This window comes from Hemitrygon akajei, chromosome 7 (genome assembly GCF_048418815.1).
Source record: "Hemitrygon akajei chromosome 7, sHemAka1.3, whole genome shotgun sequence".
Lineage (NCBI taxonomy): Eukaryota > Metazoa > Chordata > Chondrichthyes > Myliobatiformes > Dasyatidae > Hemitrygon > Hemitrygon akajei.
Window position 1 is genome coordinate 146,572,971 of NC_133130.1, and position 22,708 is coordinate 146,595,678.

General features: G+C 43.7%; 1 protein-coding gene across 5 annotated transcripts in view; it reads right to left on the bottom strand.

Moving 5' to 3' along the window:
• Positions 1-22,708, bottom strand: part of LOC140731027 (alpha-(1,3)-fucosyltransferase 7) — a 64,685-nt gene that overhangs the window by 9,688 nt on the left and 32,289 nt on the right. For 2 of the 5 annotated variants that reach the window (XM_073052209.1, XM_073052211.1), the window contains one exon: positions 6,338-7,558. In XM_073052209.1, coding sequence (XP_072908310.1) covers positions 6,427-7,461 — 1,035 coding nt within the window. In that variant the 5' untranslated portion in view covers positions 7,462-7,558 and the 3' untranslated portion in view covers positions 6,338-6,426. Of the gene's footprint in view, positions 1-6,337; positions 7,559-18,456; positions 18,505-22,708 lie in introns of those variants that run through there. The other 3 variants (XM_073052210.1, XM_073052212.1, XM_073052213.1) reach the window with 3 other exon arrangements.

The window sequence follows — 22,708 nt, forward strand, 5'->3', positions numbered from 1 at the left end:
GAGAAGTAAAGCGTATTCCAGTTAACAACTGTGAAGACACCTCAAAGTCAAGTGCAAACAAGTGTTGATCTGATAATTACACTCAATGGCAACGCTGTTTTAATACCGCATTGCCACAAATTCTTATACTCCTCCAAGTTTCTTTATAATGAAAGGACTTGTGAAACCACAAGCGTTTCTGTTTGTATTTTGTGCCCCTTATCTTCATGAAGGCTGTTGGTTCTGTTGCCTTTTTCAGGAAGATGCATTTTGCTTAACCAATGATGCAGCAAAGGAGTGGGTTATCTATCTCAATAACTGCTTGCATGGAAATTAACTGAAAATCCTCAAATTGCAGGGACAGAAAATCTGTAAAACACTGGCAACACTTCAAAGATCAAACAGCATCAGTGGAGAAGAAACAGGATTAACATTTCAGGTTGAAGAAACTTAACATGCTTTCAAGGGTCAGACAAAGGGTCATTACCTTGAATTGTTAAGGGGTTCTCTTTCTGTTAAGATGGTGCACATTTTTATTTGTGGGGAAAATCAACTTTGAGAATCTTGTGCAGGAGACTGTGTAAGTTAGCTGTTAACTCCTTTTGGAGGAATCTCAGCTTCAACCCGAAACAACTCTGTCCTCTTGTAGACGCAAAGAGATGACAGAACTACCTAATCCCTAAACAGCATCACAGAAGCACACACTCCTTCAGGGGACAGACCAACATTTAAATCTAGAAATTAGTATACACCACTTCTTCAGTGTTAAAGTTTATGCATGCTCCTAAAGCTCAGTTGAAGAGTGATTGACCCGATATGTTAACAGGTCAAACAGTATCTGTGGAGAGTAAAACTGTAGACATTTCAAGTCAATGCCTTTTTATCAAAACTTTAGAATACTTTAAATATACGGCATTGAGGAACTTCACTGTGTAATGCCACCATTTCAGAAACAGCACGGGGTGCAGAAAACCTCAATTCAAATTTCACACAGTGACTCATTGTAGCCAGGAACTTGTGCCCAATATCATTTCCTGAAGCTCCAGTGTGTGTTTCTATCTCTGCTTCTGCTTTTCTCTCTGTGTCTGTCATTCTCTCTCTTCCCTCTCACTCTTTCCCTCTCCTCTTCTCTCCACCTCTCTTTTGCCACCATTCTCTCTTTCTCTTTCTCTGTCTCCATCTCACACTTTTCTCTCCCTCTCTGTCTCTTTCTGCCACTCATCAATCTCCCTCTATCTCCCTCCCCCCCCCCCCCCTTACTCTGCTCTCGTCTCTCTGCCTTCTGCCTGTCTTCTCTCTCTCTAGCAGTTTTGGTCTCTCTTATTCACTCACATACACAAGCAAGTTCTGCCTACTGCCCTTGTCTCCCTCCCACTCATTGACTCATATGTACAATCTGAGCCTTTAACTCCACTACATCCACTCTCTGGTGAACATTAGGCCTGGTGAACATTGGACCTGGTGAATATCAGAAACGAGAAAATCTGCAGATGCTGAAATCCAAGCAACACACACAAAATGCCGGAGGAACTCAATAGGCCAGGTAGCACCTGTAAAAGAGTACAGTCGATGTTTCGGACCAAGCCCCTTCAGCAGGACTTGGTGAATATCATGCCTGGTGAATATTTGGACTAGTGAATACCAGGCCTAGTGAACACTGAGTCTGAGGACTACCAGGTTTTGTCATAATATTCACCAGATTCCCTACTCATCGGGCCAGATATACACCAGACCAGATACTCACTAGACCTAATATTTGAGTTGCTTTGTGATTGTGCAGCTTTCACTGAGTGAAGCCATTCATTTTATTGATCACCAATTCTGCTCATACTTTCCGAATCTCATTTTCCTGCTTGAGTTTAACCAAGTGCATGTGGAGGGGCTTGCACTGGATTTTTTAAATCACAGAAGGAATACTTAAGTACATATATGCATTTTGGCCTCTACTGTCAAGTGCTGCAAGGCGGTGAAATCTCCGGGTTTGAGAAGGCAGTGTTTACAATGAGCAAGTTCCTGCCAGATGTATGGTACGGAACATTCTGGTTGGTTGCTTCAACACCACTTTGATGACACAAAGGTTGGAGGTGTTGTGGATAGTGTGGAGGGCTGTCAGAGGTTACAGTGGGACATTGATAGGATGCAAAACTGGGCTGAGAAGTGACAGATGGAGTTCAACCCAGGTAAGTGTGAAGTGGTTCATTTTGGTAGGTCAAATTTGATGGCAGAATATAATATTAATGGTAAGACTCTTGGCAGTGTGGAGGATCAGAGGGATCTTGGAGTCCGAGTCCATAGGACACTCAAAGCAGCTGCGCAGGTTGACTCTATGGTTAAGAAGACATACGGTGCATTGGCCTTCATCAATCGTTGGATTGAGTTTAGGAGCCAAGAGGTAATGCTGCAGCTATATAGGACCCTGGTCAGACCCCACTTGGAGTACTGTGCTCAGTTCTGGTCGTCTCACTGCAGGAAGGACGTGGAAACATAGAAAGGGTGCAGAGGAGATTTACAAGGATGTTGCCTGGATTGGGGAGCATGCCTTATGAGAATAGGTTGACTGAAATTGGCCTTTTCTTCTTGGAGCGATGGAGGATGAGAGGTGACCTGATGGAGGTGTACAAGATAATGAGAGGCATTAATCGTATGGATAGTCAGAGGCTTTTCCTCAGGGCTGAAATGGCTAGCATAAGAGGGCACAGTTTTAAGGTGCTTGGAAGCAGGTACAGAGGAGATGTCAGGGGTAAGTTTTTTACACGGAGAGTGGTGAATGCGTGGATTGGGCTGCCGGTGATGGTGGTGGAGCTGGATACGATGGGGTCTTTTAAGAGACCCCTGGATAGCAACAAGGAGCTTAGAAAAATAGAGGGCTATGGGTAACCCTAGGTAATTTCTAAAGTAAGGACATGTTTGGCAAAGCATTGTGGGCTGAAGGGCCTGTATTGTGTTGTGAGTTTTCTATGTTTCTAACACCTGATATGGAGATTCTGAAACACAGGATGGGAAGAGGCTCCAGAGAGTCGTAGACTCAACCAACCCCACCATGGTCATCATTAATTTTCCAGCTCCCATTACCACATCAGGTCTGAGATCAACCAGGCCCCTTAAAACAATGGGTTCTTAATTCCCATTAACACACCAGACCCGAGTTCTTGTACTGCCTTCAACAAAAATGGGGTGCCAGTTCCTGTACTCACTTCAACATTTTGGAACCTGATTCCTGCTCTCCCTTCAACTCATTGCAGCCAATTTCCCTTTAGCACACTAGGTTCTCACACTTATTTTAAATTTACTGAGGCCCTGTTTCCTGCAATCCCTTGACATTCACCTGATTCTGTATTCCATTCTTCCCGTAACTAACCTATTGCTACACTTCCCTGACTTTCACCGTGTTCTCTTTCTTGTCCTCTCTTTAAACATTGGCTTGGCTAGAAAATGGACTATATTATTATGTAAATCTAAACAGTGGTGCATCACAGATGTTTTAATTGGAATAGCACGTAATTGTGCAGAAAATCTGCCCCTTCAACACTAGTGATAAGCACACCAGATTAGCATGTTTTTACATGCTTGATGTATGTTTTAGGGAGCATGATAACATCTGACAGTAGGGCTGATGTTGAAATTAGAAAGATTAGGATTGCTAAATGCACAATTGAGCATTTGAGCAAGATACTAAAGAATAATATAATTTCTATGTGTATGAAACTCACAGTGTTACAGTGCTACATTCATTCCACACTAACATATGGAAGCGAATGTTGGACAATATCAAAGCAAAATGAAGAAGACTCGAAGCTGCAGAAATGTGGTTTTTGGAGAAGAATGAAAATATCATGGAAGGCCAGAGTAACAAATGAGGAAGTGTTGCGAAAAGCTGGAATAAGAAGAGAGCTGATATCATCAATCAGGAAACGGCAGCTGGAATTTCTGGGACATGTACTGAGGAGAGAGAAGCTCGAACATCTTGCAGTGATGGGAAAACTTGTTGGATGCAAAAGTCGTAGTTGACCACACATGACAGTCATGAGTTATATCAAGGGATCGACTGGCAAAGGTATTGAAGAGCTTATCAGGACTTCTCATGTTAAAGACAGATGGAAGCCCATGGCTGCTCATGTCAAACAACATAGCACATAATGATGATGATAATGACCCTATCCCTTATTTCCTTCAGTATCCAGAAGTTTACATTTCCTTGTTTTAAATGAAATCAATAGCTAAGTAGGAATCCTAGGCTGTAATTTTTGGTTGTAGGTGAGGGGGCTCATTGTGATATTGTCAGAAGGCCATATGCAGAGATATAAATTTCCACCTTGGACAATTACTCAGCATGTAAGGACATAAAGTATATGTATATAAAACTAGAAGACATAGATTTTGAGTAAGGGGTGCGATATTTTGAGTGGTCCTGAGGGAGACCTTTTTCACCCAGGGAGTGGTGACCAACTGTTTGCATTACCTGAGAGAGCCGTGGAAGTGGAATCACTGACATTTAAGAGCAGATATTTTGGGTATATACCTCAAGAATGGTTGAAAAGAGATAAATATTTAATGAATATACTGCTGGTGGCTGGTAAAAAGATTCTTACTAGGAAATGGTTATCACAGGAGAGCCCAGCTTTAAATACATGGATGGAAATTACAATGGACATTTACAAAATAGAGAAGATAACAGCATCTGTTAATCATAAGTTGGAACAATTTGATTCATACTGGGAAAAATGGTTTAACTACATAACACCTCATAGGCTTGATTTTATTCTCACAAATCGATGAATATGTTGTAAAAAAAATCACTCCCTACTTGTACATAGTTTTCTCCTATTGCTTGTTCTTTCTTTCCTCTCTTTTCTATAAGTGTATACCTCAGATAAATATTATGTTGAGATTTGTGGCATATATGACTATATGATATATATGTACAAAAACTGAAATACAACTTATGGAAATATTTGTTTGATGATGAACTTCAATAAAAAATAAATTACAAAAAAAAAATTGTCCTGATGAGCATTTGAATGGCCTGAGCATGAAGGCTACGGACTGGGTGCAAAAAGATGGGATTAATATAGTGGGGTACCCACTGGTCAGCATGACATGATGGGCTGAATGGCTGAATGACTCTGTAATACGCATTTAACACCCACACAAATGATTAAGCCTAACATACAACATTACCTATTTCAGTTTCTCTCTCCCCAGCTGAACACCTTGTACTGAGAGTTCATGCTCAATGAGCTGACAATATGTTTCAGCCCAGACAGGGCTTTGGTGCTGTCTTTTGGTTTTAATTCACATCCAGATCTCAGAGACAAGAACAAACGTCTCTTTGGTCCGGGCGTCACAACAATCAAAAGAATCTGCGATATGTTATTGCAGTGAACATATCCGAGATCATGTTGCTACCTTCCTCAGCTAATTAGATTCTAAGTATTATTAATTTGGCACATATGTAAATGGATTAATATGATGGCAACTTCATATGTTAACGATATTAATATTCTGTATTTAGAAGTGGACTAAAAAAAGATTTTTATGACAGGACACCAATCAAAACCCTGATTTTTTTTTCAGTGACTGATCAGGTCATGGATTTGTACATCATAGACCTTGGACACTCCTCTGACTGTAGAAAAATTACATTAATCTTACATTAATACAATGACCCCAGATTCTATACTCACCCATACACAAGGGGAAATTTGCAACAGCTACGTAATCTATCAACTCACACTTCTCAGAGATGTCGGAAGAAACAAGAGCAACTAGTGAAAGAGCAACTTGGAACATTGTTCCGAGCATTCACAGGAAAAATGTGCAAACTCCACAGAGAGAGCACCACAGATTAGCATTGACTGCAGATAACTGGAAATGTGAGGCAGTGATGTCATTATTCTCACCATGGTGTAAGTGCCAGAATTTGCAGGTTTATCAGAAAAGAAAGCTGATTTCAAGATAGCATGACAGAAGTGGGGGGCTATTTGTTACATAATGGCTATATTAGGTTTAAACAAGAACAACTTGTTTAATTTAATTTGCATAACTTCCTCCAATTCAAGTCTGTATTCAATTCTCATTATTAGTAAATCTCATTATTCAGAATAGAAATAGTTGCAGATAATCACTTGCTAAGTGAAGTATTTTAAGACAATAAGACATAGAAGAAGAATTAGGCCATTCAGCCCACCAAGTCTGCTCCACCATTTCATCATGGCTGATTTATTATCCCTCTGAACTCCATTCTTCTGCCTTCTCCCAGTAATCTTTGAGCCCTGATTAATCAAGAACCTATCAACCTCCACCTTAAGTGTCAAAACATCATGACATTTCAGAACAATAAAATGATTATACAACTCTAGACTATTAAGAATGTTATTTTATTTCATATATATTGATAATAAAACATATTTTAAAAGTACTAATTTTGAGGAATGTTTAAAATAATCCTTATTTATGAAACCAGCCATGTAAATTGTCATATATTTTTGACTGAGGAAGACTATTAAATTTAGAGCAAATGATACAAAACCTTTCTGTCCAGTTTGTGTGCATCTTAACTGTGTAATGTCTTTTCCAGTTGAAGTATTTCTCATAGCCAGTCCTGTCCTGCCAGAGATTTTTTAGGAAGCTGGCCAACTCCTCTACAGAGGGAAAGTCATTCACATGAATGAAGGAGTCTGAAGGAATAAACTTCTCATAGTTGACTCGTGGAGGACCAAGAACCACAGGAACCGACCCAGCCATGAAAGAATTTCTCCAGAGTTTCTCTGTGATGTAGTCTTCGTGTATGGAATTTTCAAACGCGAGGTAAAAGGCATATTTTGATATTGTTGGCAATAGAAGTGACTTGGGTAGATATTTTTTGACTGACTTTCCATAGATGTCAATTTGCATGTACTTGGATAGATTCAAATGCACTTCTGCCCTCCAACTTTTTCTGTGGTAATTGCTAATAACCCACGTGGCGAGAAAAGATTTCTCAGGAATAGAAACATCAGTGTGCTGGCTTCTTTTCATCAGATGTCCATAAGGGATGAAGATGTCAGAATCCCTCTTGTAGGTCATAGTCCAGTTGAAGAGACCATTTAGATGATGGATCCCTTTTGTATTGGATGGAGACTCCAGAGAGACCCAGAGCCACTTCTGGTTGTGAGGCCTCTTCTGATGTGGTAGATTGGAGATGTTGTTTTGGAGCTCCCTGTGGTGGAATGCCACAACATTTGCACGATGAAACATTGACTTGTTGCACGTAAGGATGCAGTTCTCAATAGCATACAAATCCCGGCAAACATTTACTTCTGTGATGGAATTCTCCAGGAACGGCCAATTCCATACCAGCACAACCACAGGATCGTCGCTGGGACTTGTTGCTGGCTTGATTATTGGTCTGGAATTGTTCTGGAAGAGCATGACAATTGCAGCCATGAGAACAAGCACCACGAACAACCTGTGCTTCTGTATCAAATGGAAGGGGAAAGCCATAGGCTGGATTGCCAGCGACTGAAGCGAAGTAGTGACAGAAACTTTGTGTATAAGCTTGTACAGACATCAGCAGAGCACATCTACTTGAGAGCTGTCTCTGTAGGAACACAGAGAGACAGTGGTTAATATGTTGTGCCCGACACAACCTTTGAACATACCAAGCATTTATCAACATTTCAAATTGGAAGAGGAAACAGCTGTGTAAACCCAGTTCACCCGCAGTTCAAGGTGGCAAGAAAAATTAACAGAGCACACTGCAGTCTTCTGCTTTGTTTGTTTGAAGCTGTGCCACTTCGGGGCAAAAACAATTGAATAGCAGAGAAAAAGCAACCTGCTTCTTAAATGACTGTACAATTTTGCTCTGAAACATGGACATTAGCGAAGAATAACCCTAGCACTCTCATTACATTTGAACATACAAACGTTTGAAATCTGAGAATAAATAAACCATTCATCCCCTTAAGCCAGCTCCTCCTCTAATAAAATCATGGCTGTATTGTACCATTAAGTCAGTTTTTCTCTCTCCACAGATGCTGCCTGATCTTTTGGGTATTTCTAGTACCCCCTTTTGTTTCAGATGGACTACATCCCAGAGTTCTGACTGAAGTTGCTGAAGAGATAGCAGATGCATTGGTTATGATCCTTCAAGAGTCACCTGACTCTGGCAAGATTCCGGAGGACTGGAAAATTGCAAATGTCACTCCACTCTTTATGAAGGGAAGAAGGTAAAATAAAGGAAATTATAGGCCAGTTACCTTAACCTCAGTGGTTGGAAAAGTGTTGGAGTCTATTATTAACAATGAGGTTTTGGGGTACTTGGAGACTAATGATAAAATAAGTCAAAGTCAGCAATGACATAGGTAGGAAAATGGAAGAGGTCCTGAAAAAAGACTACAGGGAGTTAGGAAGGAAGTTGAGAAGCAAGACCGCAGAAGTAGTAATCTCGGGATTTCTGCCTGTGCCACGTGACAGTGAGAATAGGAATAGAATGAGGTGGAGGATGAATGCATGGCTCAGGGATTGGAGCAGGGGGCAGGGATTCAGATTTCTGGCTCATTGGGACCTCTTTTGGGGCAGGTGTAACCTGTACAAAAAGGATGAGTTGCACTTGAATCCCGGGGGACCAATATCCTGGTGGGGATGTTTGCTAAGGCTACTGGGGAGAGTTTAAACTAGAATTGTTGGGGGGTGGGAACCAAACAGAAGAGACTGGGGAAGAGGGGGTTAGCTCACAAATAGAGAAAGCTTGTAGACAGTGCGAGAGGGAGGATAGGTAGGTGATAGAGAAGGGATATCAATGAGCAGATAGGGAAACAGATCCTGGAAAGTTGTAATAATAACAGAGTTGTAAAGATGGGAGATTTTAATTTCCCAAATATCGATTGGCATCTCCCTAGAGCAAGGGGTTTAGATGGGGTGGAGTTTGTTAGGTGTGTTCAAGAAGGTTTCTTGACAGAATATGTAGATAAGCCTACAAGAGGAGAGGCTGTTCTTGATCTGGTATTGGGAGATGAACCTGGTCAGGTGTCAGATTTCTCAGTGGGAAAGCATTTTGGAGAAAGTGATCATAATTCTATCTCCTTTCCAATAGCATTGGAGAGAGATAGGAACAGACAAGTTAAAAAAAAAACATTTAATTGGAGTAAGGGGAATTATGAGGCTATCAGGCAGGAAATTGGAGGCTTAAAGTGGAAACAGATGTTCTCAGGGAAAAGTACGGAAGAAATGTGGCAAATATTCAGGGGATGTTCGTGTAGAGTTCGGTATAGGTACGTTCCAATAAGACAGGAAAATTACGGTAGGGTACAGGAACCGTGGTGTACAAAGGCTGTAATAAATCTAGTCAAGAAGAAAAGAAAAGTTTACAAAAGGTTCAGAGAGCTAGGTAATATTAGAGAGCTAGAAGATTACAAGGCTACTAGGAAAGAGCTTAAGAGGGAAATTAGGGGAGCCAGAAGGGGCCATGAGAAGGCCTTGGTGGGCAGAATTAAGGAAAATCTGCCAAGGCATTCTACAAGTATGTGAAGAGCAAGAGGATAAGATTTGAAAGAATAGGACCTATCAAGTGTGACAGTGGGAAAGTGTGTATGGAACCGGAGGAAATAGCAAAGGAACTTAATGAATACTTTACTTCAGTATTCACTATGGAAAAGGATCTTAGTGATTGTAGTGATGACTTGCAGCAGACTGAAAAGCTTGAGCATGTAGATGTTAAGAAAGAGGATGTGCTGGAGCTTTTGGAAGGCATCAAGTTGGATAAGTCGCCGGGACCAGGCTACTGTGGGACGTGAGGGAGGAGATTGCTGAGCCTCTGGCGATGATCTTTGCATCATCAATGGGGACAGGAGTGGTTCCAGAGGTAACCCAGGAAATTATAGAAAGGGAGTAGAGATAACCCAGGACTTGGTGAATATCATGCCTGGTGAATATTTGGACTAGTGAATACCAGGCCTAGTGAACACTGAGTCTGAGGACTACCAGGTTTTGTCATAATATTCACCAGATTCCCTACTCATCAGGCCAGATATACACCAGACCAGATACTCACTAGACCTAATATTTGAGTTGCTTTGTGATTGTGCAGCTTTCACTGAGTGAAGCCATTCATTTTATTGATCACCAATTCTGCTCATACTTTCCGAATCTCATTTTCCTGCTTGAGTTTAACCAAGTGCATGTGGAGGGGCTTGCACTGGATTTTTTAAATCACAGAAGGAATATTTAAGTACATATATGCATTTTGGCCTCTACTGTCAAGTGCTGCAAGGCGGTGAAATCTCCAGGTTTGAGAAGGCAGTGTTTACAATGAGCAAGTTCCTGCCAGATGTATGGTACGGAACATTCTGGTTGGTTGCTTCAACACCACTTTGATGACACAAAGGTTGGAGGTGTTGTGGATAGTGTGGAGGGCTGTCAGAGGTTACAGTGGGACATTGATAGGATGCAAAACTGGGTTGAGAAGTGGCAGATGGAGTTCAACCCAGGTAAGTGTGAAGTGGTTCATTTTGGTAGGTCAAATTTGATGGCAGAATATAGTATTAATGGTAAGACTCTTGGCAGTGTGGAGGATCAGAGGGATTTTGGAGTCCGAGTCCATAGGACGCTCAAAGCAGCTGCACAGGTTGACTCCGTGGTTAAGAAGGTGTATGGTGCATTGGCCTTCATCAATCGTGGAGTTGAATTTAGGAGCCGAGAGGTAATGTTGCAGCTATATAGGACCCTGGTCAGACCCCACTTGGAGTACTGTGCTCAGTTCTGGTCGCCTCACTAGGATGTGGAAACATAGAAAGGGTGCAGACGAAATTTACAAGGATGTTGCCTGGACTGGGGAGCATAGGTTGAGTGAACTCGGCTTTTTCTCCTTGGAGCGAAGGAGGATGAGAGGTGACCTGATAGAGGTGTACATGATGATGAGAGGCTTTGATTGTTTGGAGAGAACCATAGAATATTACAGCACAGAAACAGGCCTTTTGACTCTTCTTGGCTGTGCTGAAACATTTTTCTGCCTAGTCCCACTGACCTGCACCTGGACCATATCCCTCCATACCCCTCTCATCCATGTATCTGTCCAAGTTTTTCTTAAATGTTAAAAGTGAGCCCGCATGTACCACTTCATCTGGCAGTTCATTCCACACTCCCACCACTCTCTGTGTGAAGAAGCCCCCCCTAATGTTCCCTTTAAACTTTTCCCCCTTCATCCTTAACCCATGTCCTCTGTTTTTTTTTTCTCCCCTAGCCTCAGTGGAAATAGCCTGCTTGCATTCATTCTATCTATACCCACCATAATTTAGTCAGAGGCTTTTTCCCAAGGCCGAAGTGGTTGCCACAAGAGGACACAGGTTTAATGTGCTGGGAAGTAGGTACAGAGGAGATGTCAAGGGTAAGTTTTTTACTCAGAGAGAGGTGAGTGCATGGAATGGGCTGCCGGCAACGGTGGTGGAGGTGGATATGATAGGGTCTTTTAAGAAGCTTTTAGATAGGTACATGGAGCTTATGAAAATAGAGGGCTATGGGTAAACCTAGCAACTTCTAAGGTAGGGTCATGTTCAGCACAACTTTGTGGGCCGAAGGGCCTGTATTGTGCTATAGGTTTTCTATGTTTCTATGTGGTTTCTGTGAAGGGAAATCTTACCTGACAAATCTTTTAGAGTTCGTCAAGGAAGTAACAAGCAGGGTGGACAAATGAGAGGCACTGGACGTCATTTACTTTGATTTTCAGAAGGCATTTGATATGGTACCCCACATGAAGCTGCTTAACCAGATGGAATCCCATGGCATTACGGAAAAGGTACTGACATGGATAGAGGAATGGCTGACAGCGAGTGGGAATAAAGGGGGCCTTTGCACATTGTTTGTCAATGATTTAGATAATGGAATTGATGGCTTTGTGGCAAAGTTTGCAGATGAATCGAAGATAGGTAGAGGGGTAGTTAGTGCTGAGGAACCAATGCGATTACAGAAGGATTTAGAAAAATGGGAAGAACGGGCAAAAAAGTGGCAGATAGAATACAGTATTGGGAAATGTATGTTAATGCATTTTGGTAAAAGAAACAAAAATGCAGACTGTTATCTAAATGGAAAGAAAATTCAAACACCAGAGGTGCAAAGAGACTTAGGTGTCCTCGTGCAAGACTTAGGTGTCCTCGTGCAAGACTTCCAGAAGGTTAGTATACAGGTTGAGTCTGTGGTAAAGAAGGCAAATACAATGCAGGCATTAATTTCAAGGGGAGTAGAATATAAAAACAAGGAGATAATGCTGAGCCTTTATAAGACACTAGTCAGGCTGCACTTGGAGTATTGTCTTGGAGTTTTGGGCCCCATATCTCAGAAAGGATGTTTTGTCATTGGAGAGAATCCAGAGGAGGTTCACAGGGATGATTCCGGGAATTAAGGGGTTAACATATGAGGAGTGTTTGGCAGCTTTGGGCTTGTACTCTCTGGAATTTAGAAGAATGTGGGGGGATCTCATTGAAGCCCACCAAATATTGAAAAGTCTACATAAGGTGGATGTGGAGAGGATGTTTCTTATGGTGGAGGTGCCTAGAACTAGAGGGCACAGTCTCAAAATTGAGGGGTGACCCTTTAGAACAGAGGTAAGGAGTAATTTTTTTAGTCAGAGAGTAGTGAATCTGTCTGCGACAGACAGCTGTGGAGAACAAGACAGTGGGTATATTTAAAGTGAAAATTGATAGTTTCCTGATTGGTCAGGGCATCAAAAGTCATGACGAGAAGGCAGGTGTATGGGGTTTAGTGGGATCCAGGATTAGCCATGATGGAACAGCAGAGCAGACTCGATGGGCTGAATGGCCTAATTCTGCTCCTATGTCTTATGGTCTAAGATGCTGGAAGCTGGAGTAACAAACAAACTGCTGGAGGAACTCAGTGGGCCGAGCAGCATCTGTGACGGGGAAGAGAATTGTCAGTGTTTTTAGTCAAAACTCTGTATCAGGACTGACAATGGAGAAACAAGATGGCTGTACAAGGAGTGGAAGAGCAGTAGTGAGACAAGAGTCTGAGGGGGTCGGAGGACTGAGAAGAGATGTAAGATGACAGGCAGGCAGAGCCGGATAGAGGAAGGAAATGGAGATGGAACTGGGATATGGTGGCACATTAGTGTTAGATGGAAGTAGACAAAGAAAGAAAACGTATATAGAGAGGCATTTGGAGCGAGGTGGTAGGAGGGGAGTATGAACACAGGAGAGAGACTAGCAGGAACACAAAGACTACCCCTTTGTCAGTGCACCCTACTGAGGTAGGAACTTGCTAGTTACCATGTAAAACTATCAGAAGTGTGACAAACGAAATGTGGAGCAAGATCTTTCAACTTTCTGCACCAGCTGCTAGTCTCACTAGTCTCCCTTTTGACTTTACCATATACGTAAAGCGGCTGAAACTCCAGACTGCTGAAGAGCAGCAGAGTCTGTATTGCTTTCTTTGAATTTGCTCTCAAGTGGCATTGTGTCTGCTGTGGGAGTTCTGACTCATTGAACAGGATCTTAAGAGGCAATACCTCTCCTTGCCATTGAGCCGAGGTTTAAAAGACGGGAACCTCGTGCTGAAATGAGCTGTAGAGAAGTGGAATGAAACTTGTATTGAAGGTTGACCAGGAACTAGAGCTTTAGCTTTGAACAGGAAGGTTTGAAGGGCAGTTTAAGGAGCACAGTGATCAGAGTGCAGACTGCACAGCTGGTAGAGCTACTGACTCAGAGTACTAGAGACTGGTTCTATCCTGACCTCGGACGTTGTCTGTGGGGAGTTTGCACATATTCCCTGTGGGACAGTGTGGTTCCTCCAGGTGCTGCATTTTCCCCACACTCAAAAAAACACGAGGACTGTAGCTTAATTAGCCATATTAATAGCCTTTAGTGTGTAGGTAAGTTTAGAATATGGGCAGAACTGGAGATGATAGGGCTATGGATAATTGATGGTTGGCATGGGCAGTTGACAATAGACAATAGGTGCAGAAGTAGACCTTTCAGCCCTTTGAACCTGCACCGCCATTTTGAGATCATGGCTGATCATCTACTATCAATACCCTGTTCCTGCCTTGTCCCCATATCCCTTGATTCCCCTATCCATAAGATACCTATCTAGCTCCTTCTTGAAAGCATCCAGAGAATTGGCCTTCACTGCCTTCCGAGGCAGTGCATTCCAGACCCCCACAACTCTCTGGGAGAAGAAGTTTTTCCTTAACTCTGTCCTAAATGACCTACCCCTTATTCACAAACCATGCCCTCTGGTACTGGACTCTCCCAGCATCTGGAACATATTTCCTGCCTCTATCTTGTCCAATCCCTTAATAATCTTATATGTTGCAATCAGATCCCCTCTCAATCTCCTTAATTTCAGCATGTACAAGCCCAGTCTCTCTAACCTCTCTGCGTAAGACAGTCCGGACATCCCAGGAATTAACCTTGTGAATCTACGCTGCACTTCCTCTACAGCCAGGATGTCCTTCCTTAACCCTGGAGACCAAAACTGTACTCAATACTCCAGGTGTGGTCTCACCAGGGCCCTGTACAAATGCAAGAGGATTTCCTTGCTCTTGTACTCAATTCCCTTTGTAATAAAGGCCAACATTCCATTAGCCTTCTTCACTGCCTGCTGCACTTGCTCATTCACCTTCAGTGACTGATGAACAAGGACTCCTAGATCTCTTTGTATTTCTCCCTTACCTAACTTTACACCGTTCAGATAATCTGCCTTCCTGTTTTTACTCCCAAAGTGGATAACATCACACTTATTCACATTAAAGGTCATCTGCCAAGTACCTGCCCACTCACCCAGCCTATCCAAGTCACCCTGAATTCTCCTAACATCCTCATCACATGTCACACTGCCACCCAGCTTAGTATCATCAGCAAACTTGCTGGTGTTATTCTCAATGTTTATTTTTGCTTTTTGTGCTTGCATGATTTATTGTCTTTGTTGGTTTTGCACATTGGTTGTTTGTCCATCTCTGTGTGTGGTTTATTTATTTACTGAGATTTAGTACCTTCTGGCCAATGTTATTCTGATGTTATTGTCCAAATGGCCTGTTTTTGTGCTGTACCTCTCTATATTTCAAAGTTGCTGGTGCTGTCAAGCAATCTCTGAATTGCAAAACTCTTAGTTCTACGGGTGAGGTTTGAGATTATTCCCTGATGTCAACACTGAAAGCGTTAACCTGACTCAAAACCCCTGCTAGCTGGGGCGTCTGAGGAACCTCTGGCACTGCTGGGCTAATGGGAGCATTATGGTGAGTTGCTATTATCTGGAAGAAGCACACAGCTTGACTTGTCACTTTGTAAGTCTTACCATGCTCCTCTGCAAAGCCTCAAGCCTCTGTTGACCCGGATAAACCATTGGCTAGTCATTAGATTACAGTTAAATTGAAACTACTAGGTGTTTGCAGCTTGGTTAACCCACATGTGGTGATGCCAGTGCAACCGAATTGATTTGATCATGAGCTGCAAGCAAACATTTGTGCAAAGTTTTGTATGTGCGATACCATCTTAAAGGCTGAAATGTGCAGGTCCCAGTAATACCTCCTCGTTCCTGTTGCAGTGAAAGTCAGGGTAACAGGATGCTCCCTTCTACATTGCAACATGGTTTGATATACCTCTTACAGTTATTTCTCACACCACCAGATTCAGGAACGGGAACCATTACCCTTTGGCCATTAGGCTCCTGACCCCGAGTGGGTAACTTCACTCACACCAATACTGAACTGATTCCACAACTTATGGACTCACTTTCAAGGACTCTACAACTCAATGTTTTCAATACTTATTTATTACTTATTTATTTTTGCTTTTTGAGCTTGCATGATTTATTGTCTTTGTTGGTTTTGCACATTGGCTGTTTGTCCATCTCTGTGTGTGGTTTATTTATTTACTGAGGTTTAGTACCTTCTGGCCCATCGAGCCGCAACACTCCGCAATCCCTGATTTAATCCAAGCTTTATCACAGGACAATTTTCAATGACCAATTAACTTACCAACTGGCATTCTTTGGACTGGGAGTAAAAACCAGAGCACCCCGGCAGAAACCCATGCGGCTACAGGGAGAACGTGCAAACTCCTCACAGACAACTGATTAACTTATTATTATTTAATTATTTATGGTTTTATATTGCTATATTTCTTCACTATTCTTGGTTGGTGCAGCTGTAACAAAACCCAATTTCCCTCAGGATCAATAAAGTATGGCTGTCTGTCTGTCAGCGGCGGGAATTTAATTCCAGTCACCTGTGCTGTTAAGTGTTGTGCTAACCTCTACCTTTTTCATTGACTCTGTTGCATTTCTTTGTATTTTCTGTGAATGCCCACTAGAAAATGAACCTCAAGGTTGTATATGATGACATATACAGTATGTACTTTGATAATAACTTTGAACTTAGCTGCACTTCGAATTGAAATGGCCGAAAGAGAGGTAGCACAGGGGAGAGTTTGGGCTGTTCCGTTTCTCTGATACACACCACTATATTCTTGTGGATGAGACAAAACAGAGGAGAGAAGTGAGACCGGAACTAGGGGACATAGCCTCAAGATTTGGCCTAGAGATTTCGGATGGAGATGAGGTGAAACTACTTTTCCCAGTGAGTAGTGAATCCATGGAATACTCCACCTAGGGAAGCAGTAGAGGCTACTCATGAAATATATTGAAAGCACGATTAGGTAAATTTTTGCATTGCAGGGGAATTAAGGGTTATGGGGAGAATGTATGTAAGTGGAACTGAGTCCATGGACAGATCAGCCATGATCTTATTGAATGATGGAGCAGGGCCAATGGGCCAGATGGCCGACTCCTGCTCTTATTTCTTTTGTTCTTATGTCCTCCGTGTCCTCTGCCAGGAAGATACTCAGAAATGGAATGGTGGAAATGTTGGAATTGGCATCATGAACAACTTTCAGGAGTGAGTTACCTCATAAACCGGAGCGGTGCTACAGCCAGGGAACACAAGGCAACGGGAAGTGCTCTGGCATGTTGCTGGATTTCACACTGCAGATGAACGTGATCTGCTGCAACTCTCCCACCTCACCCATACCTCACAGAGACCACACTGTGGTCCCTGTTGTACCATCTACCCAAAAAGCCTCCTCAATGGCTCATGCCTTCACAGCAATGTACGTACACACACACAACCCTTCCAATTACACACATTTTAGATCAGAGTGCTGTGTCCATTCCAGTAGCACATACAAAATGCTGGAAGAAAGTTCATTCTCCACAACTTCCACTGTCTTCAACAGGATCCTACTACCAAACACATCCTTAACCACCACCCCCAACCCCACTCCCTGCTTTTCACAGGGATCACTCCTCCATGATTCCCTTACATGAGGTCTCAGCCTTGACGAAGGGTCTCGGCCCGAAACGTCGACTGTACTTCTTCCTATAGATGCTGCCTGGTCTGCTGCGTTCCACCAGCATTTTGTATGTGTTCCATGATTCCCTTGTCTGTTCGTCCCTCCTAGCACCCTTGCAAGCTGAAGAAGTGCTACACCTGCCCATTCACCTCTTCCCTCTCCTCCACTCAGGGCTCCAAACAGTCCTTCCAAATGAGACAACACTTCACCTGTGAATTTGTTGTGGTTCTCTACTGTATGCACTGCTGCCAACGTGGCTTCCTCTACACTGCTGAGACCCGGCATAGATTGGGTGACCACTGTTGAGAACCTTCATTCTATCCACAAAGATCAGGATTTCCGGGTGGCCAACCATCTTAATTTCAATCACCTTTCCCATTCTGACATGTCATGACGCCACTCTCAAGTTTGAGGAGTAACACCTCATATCATATTTCATCTGGGTCACCACCAACCTAAAGGCATAAGCATCAATTTCTCCAGCTTCCAATAATCCCCCCCCCCCCCCCCACATCTCCTCTTCTTCAATTCTCCACTCTGGTTCCCCTCTTACCTCTTCTCCTCACCTGCCTATCATCTCTCCATGGTGCCCCTTCTCCTCCCCTTTCTCCCATGGTCCACTCTCCTGCCCTATCAGATTCCCTCTTCTCCCACCCTTTATGTTTTCCACCTATCACTTCCTAGCTTCTCACTTCATATCTCCTCTCCCACCCACCTGGCTTCACCTATCACCTTCTAATTTGTACTCCATCCACTCTCCCCAACACCCCCCCCCATTCTGTTTTCTTCCCATTTCCTTTCCAGTCCCGATGAAGGGTCTCAGCTTGAAGCATCGACTCTTTATTCATTTCCATAGATGCTGCCTGACCTGGTTCCAGCATAAACTGAGGTCTGAAAAGCAATCTATCGCTTTGGCAAAGCTGTTTGCCTGGATTTCCAGCCTCTGCAGTAAAGTGAAAAAGAAAAGAACCCTCCCAATTACAGAGACCATTCACTGATAAAGGTCAGAACCTTTGCTAAATTGGAAGATCAGGTATGCAAATATTCACTGAACATTAACCATGGTACTCACAGCGATAGATGGCTTTCCGCACCTCAGTTTATGCTTGTCACTCTGACTAACAGTTCAGAGCAGTGTACTCACATTTCCTTTTCGCCTCTATCACTCAGAGTCACTGGTTTGTCACCTCCACTGTGCAGAGAGAATGGAGGAAGAGGAGGAGGATCACACCGTCTTCTAATGCACGTGTTAACAGCTCATCATGGTCAACAGAACTAACTAGAGGGATATAGTTCACGTGTGGAGACACAAATGGAACGCCAGGTTAGTTAGGCCAGAAGGATGTGGAGGCTGGTGAGCCAACTTTCTGGAGGGGGAGATGCACATGAGTACTACCAGGGTGTTGGGGGAGCCAACAAGTGAAGCCTACTGCCTGTGATGTCAAAGTGCAACGTCTGGCCTGCCAGACAGTGTGCAATAGTTGACATGGAGGTCCACCTCCTCTCTCATTCAGGACTTCAGGCATCAAGAGTCCATCATTCTGCCCTGGATGTGGTAAGCATCTCAATGCGTGGACTTCCACAAGCAGTAGTTGATGAAAGAGGCACAGGCAAAGTATCTAAAATCTTCAAGTCTTGGTGTCACCTAAGGTCGCTTCAAATGGAGTCCTGTCTAATGTTGCTTGGAAATAGATTAATCCTAAAATATTAGAAATCTTAAAATCAGAAGCATATTGGGAAACATATTATTCCCACATGGGAGTTAATAATCTGGGTTTGTGCCGTTCTGGTGTTTTGACGGCTGTTGTATGACTTGTATTGCAGCAGACACACAACCTGTTGTACTTCAGTCTTTGGAGACTTTGGCTGGCACTGGGAAACTTGGAAGTCCTATCTTTTCTCAGGAAGTCTACTTCTCAGTCATTGTTCACTATTGTCTCTCAGTCTTAGCCCACAGCTTGCTACCTCAGACTTCAGCTCATCAGCTCAATATGTTACCATTATCAGCTGGGCCCCCCAGAGCTAGAGTTGCTGATAGACATCTAACGTGATCTGTTACTGTCCGGCCAGCTAAAAGGAAGCAACATGCTGCTGATCTGGCTGTGGCTACTCTGGGAACTGTCTTGATGCACTAGGACCAACAACCCCGCTAGGCCAGTTGTCACAAAGGTGGATTTCTTTTTATCATCAACGTAGTGTTAGAAATTTTCTTTTGTCCTTAGTCTTTTGACTATTTCTCTTATTAAAATCTTTTGCTGATATTCTCCAGTGTTAATAGTTTTGGGATTAGGGAGTCTTTTAAAATTAGGCATTGCATACTGTCCTGATCTTTATTGCTCACTTGAAAGCAGACATGCCGTGGATGTTTGTCCTTTGGGCATCAAACTCAGTAGCATCTGACATTACTTTTCAAAGTGCAAGTATGACATTGCACGGATAAAGTAAGTTATGCAGAAAGTGTGTGCAGAATGACAGGAGCGCTACCATTGCCAGCTGCTCGAGCTGTAGTTTTCTTAGTCTATGCAACCTTTTCCTGGCCCATATTGTAACAATGGAAATGCTGGAGCGTGGCCTTGCATTGAAATTTAATGATGCATTTTGGGAAAATTATATATAGTCAATGAAAATAGCCCTGTGGATCGGGCAGCATCTTTGGAATGAGAAACAATTAGTGTTTCAGGTTGTAGACCTTTGGTATGGAGAGACAAGATGCCTGATATTATCATAAAACCCATCAACAAGGTGGTGCCCTTGTGGTCTGGTGAACTGATTTCTGTTTTGCAAAAACAAAAACCTCAGCTGTCAACACAGCTGCCTCCTAATGTGCCATGATCCCACCATCTCAGATGCTAGTCCCAGCATACAGACCGCTCATCAGGCGCTCCAGACCAGTTCAGAAGCAGGTGAAAACCTGGCCAGCAGGAGCCATCTCCGCTCTTCAAGACTGCTTTGAGCACACTGACTGGCACATGTTCAGGGAGGCTGCAACCGATGGCGACTCTACCAACTTAGAGGAGTACACAGCATCAGTGACCAGCTACATCAACAAGTACGTCAATGACATCACTGTGTCCAAGACCATCACTACACACGTTATCCAGAAGCCAAGGATGACCGCGGAGGTGCGTGCGCTGCTGAGGATCCGCCTTCAGAGCAGGCGACGAGGCAGCCCTATTAACAGCAAGGGCCAAACTGTCCCGGGCTATCAGAGAGGCAAAGCGTGCTCATGCCCAGCGAATCCACAGCAACTTCCAGGACAGTAGTGACACGCGGCACATGTGGAAGGGCATCCAGGACATTACCAACTACAGGACAACATCACCTGATTGTGCAGGTGATGCCTCCCTCCCAGATGCGCTGAACAAATTCTACACTCGTTTTGAGGCAGAAAATGATGTGGCGGCGAGGAAGTTCATTCCTCCTCCAAATGACCAGGTGCTGTGTCTCACCGTGGCCGATGTGAGGAGAACCCTGTGCAGGGTCAACGCACAGAAGGCTACTGGACCAGACAATATTCCTGGCAGAGTGCTTAGAGGATGTGCAGACCAGCTAGCAGATGTTCTCACTGACATCTTCAACATCTCCCTGAGAAGCGCCACCGTTCCAACGTGCTTCAAGGCCACCACCATCGTCCTCATGCTGAAGAAGTCTCCAGTGTCCTGCCTGAATGACTACCGTCCCGTTGCACTCAAATCCATCATCATGAAGTGTTTCGAGACGCTCGTCATGAGGCACATCAAGACGCTGCTGCCCCCCCTCACCGGACCCCCTGTAGTTTGCGTACTGTCCCAACCGTTCAACAGATGATGCCATTGCCATCACCCTCCACATGGTCCTAACCTACTGGGACAAAAAAGACACATACGTTTGGATGCTATCCATAGACTTTAGTTCAGCATTCAACACAATCATCCCTCAGAAATTGACTGGAAAGCTGAGCCCACTGGGCCTGAACACCTCCCTCTGCAACTGGAAACTAGACTTCCTGACTGGGAGACCTCAGTCAGTCCGGATCGGAGGCAGCATCTCCAACACCATCACACTGAACACAGGCCCCCCCCCCCCCCATAGCTGTGTGCTCAGTCCACTGCTGTTCACTCCGCTGACCCACGACTGTGCTGCAACACACAGCTCAAACCACATCATCAAGTTTACCAATGACACAACCGTGGTGGGTATTATTAGCAAGAACAATGAGTCAGCTTACAGAGAGGAGGTGCAGCGGCTAACAGACTGGTGCAGAGCCAACAACAACCTGTCTCTGAATGTGAACAAAACAAAAGAGATGGTTGTTGACTTCAGGAGGGCACAGAGCGACCACTCCCCGCTGAACATCGATGTCTCCTCAGTAGAGATCGTTAAAAGCACCAAATTGTTTGGTGTTCACCTGGCGGAGAACCTCACCTGGTCCCTCAACACCAGCTCCAGAGCAAAGAAAGCCCAGCAGCATCTCCACTTCCTGCGAAGGCTGAGGAAAGTCCATCTCCCACCCCCCATCCTCATCACATTCTACAGGGGTTGTATTAAGAGCATCCTGAGCAGCTGCATCACTGCCTGGTTCGGAAATTGCACCATCTCGGATCGCAAGCCCCTGCAGCAGATAGTGAGGTCAGCTGAGAAGATCATCAGGGTCTCTCTTCCCGCCATTACAGACATTTACACCACATGCTGCATCCGCAAAGCAAACAGCATTATGAAGGACCCTATGTACCCCTCATACAATCCCTTCTCCCTCCTGCTGTCTGGGAAAAGGCTCTGAAGCATTCGGGGTCTCACGACCAGACTATGTAACAGTTTCTTCCCCCAAGCTATCAGACTCCTCAATACCCAGAGTCTGGACTGACACCAACTTACTGCCCTCTACTGTGCCTATTGTCTTGTTTATTATTTATTGTAATGCCTGCACTGTTTTGTGCACTTTATGCAGTCCTGAGTAGGTCTGTAGTCTAATGTAGTTTTTGTGTTGTTTTTACGTAGTTCAGTGTAGTTTTTGTATTGTTTCATGTAGCACCGTGGTCCTGAAAAACGTTGTCTCGTTTTTATTGTGACCTGTACCAGCAGTTATGGTCGAAATGACAATAAAAAATGACTTGACTTGACTTGACTTGAAATGAAATGAGTCCATTGTCTCCCAGGTCAATCTCATTTCCTTGGGAGATCTTCCCTCTGCAGCTTCAAGCCCCAGCTCATCACTGCCTGCTTCAACCCCCTGTCCAAGATCTCCAGGTAGGACTCTTTATGTAGACCCATTGTTTCAACATGTCTTCCCCTAATGAAACTACTTCTTCCTGGAGTGAATACATCAGTTGCATGGAACCTTCCCTTTCCTTTCTGGATCTGTCTTTGTGTCATAGACTGCACTGTCTCATTCCATGCCACTCTTACTGAAAGGGAGG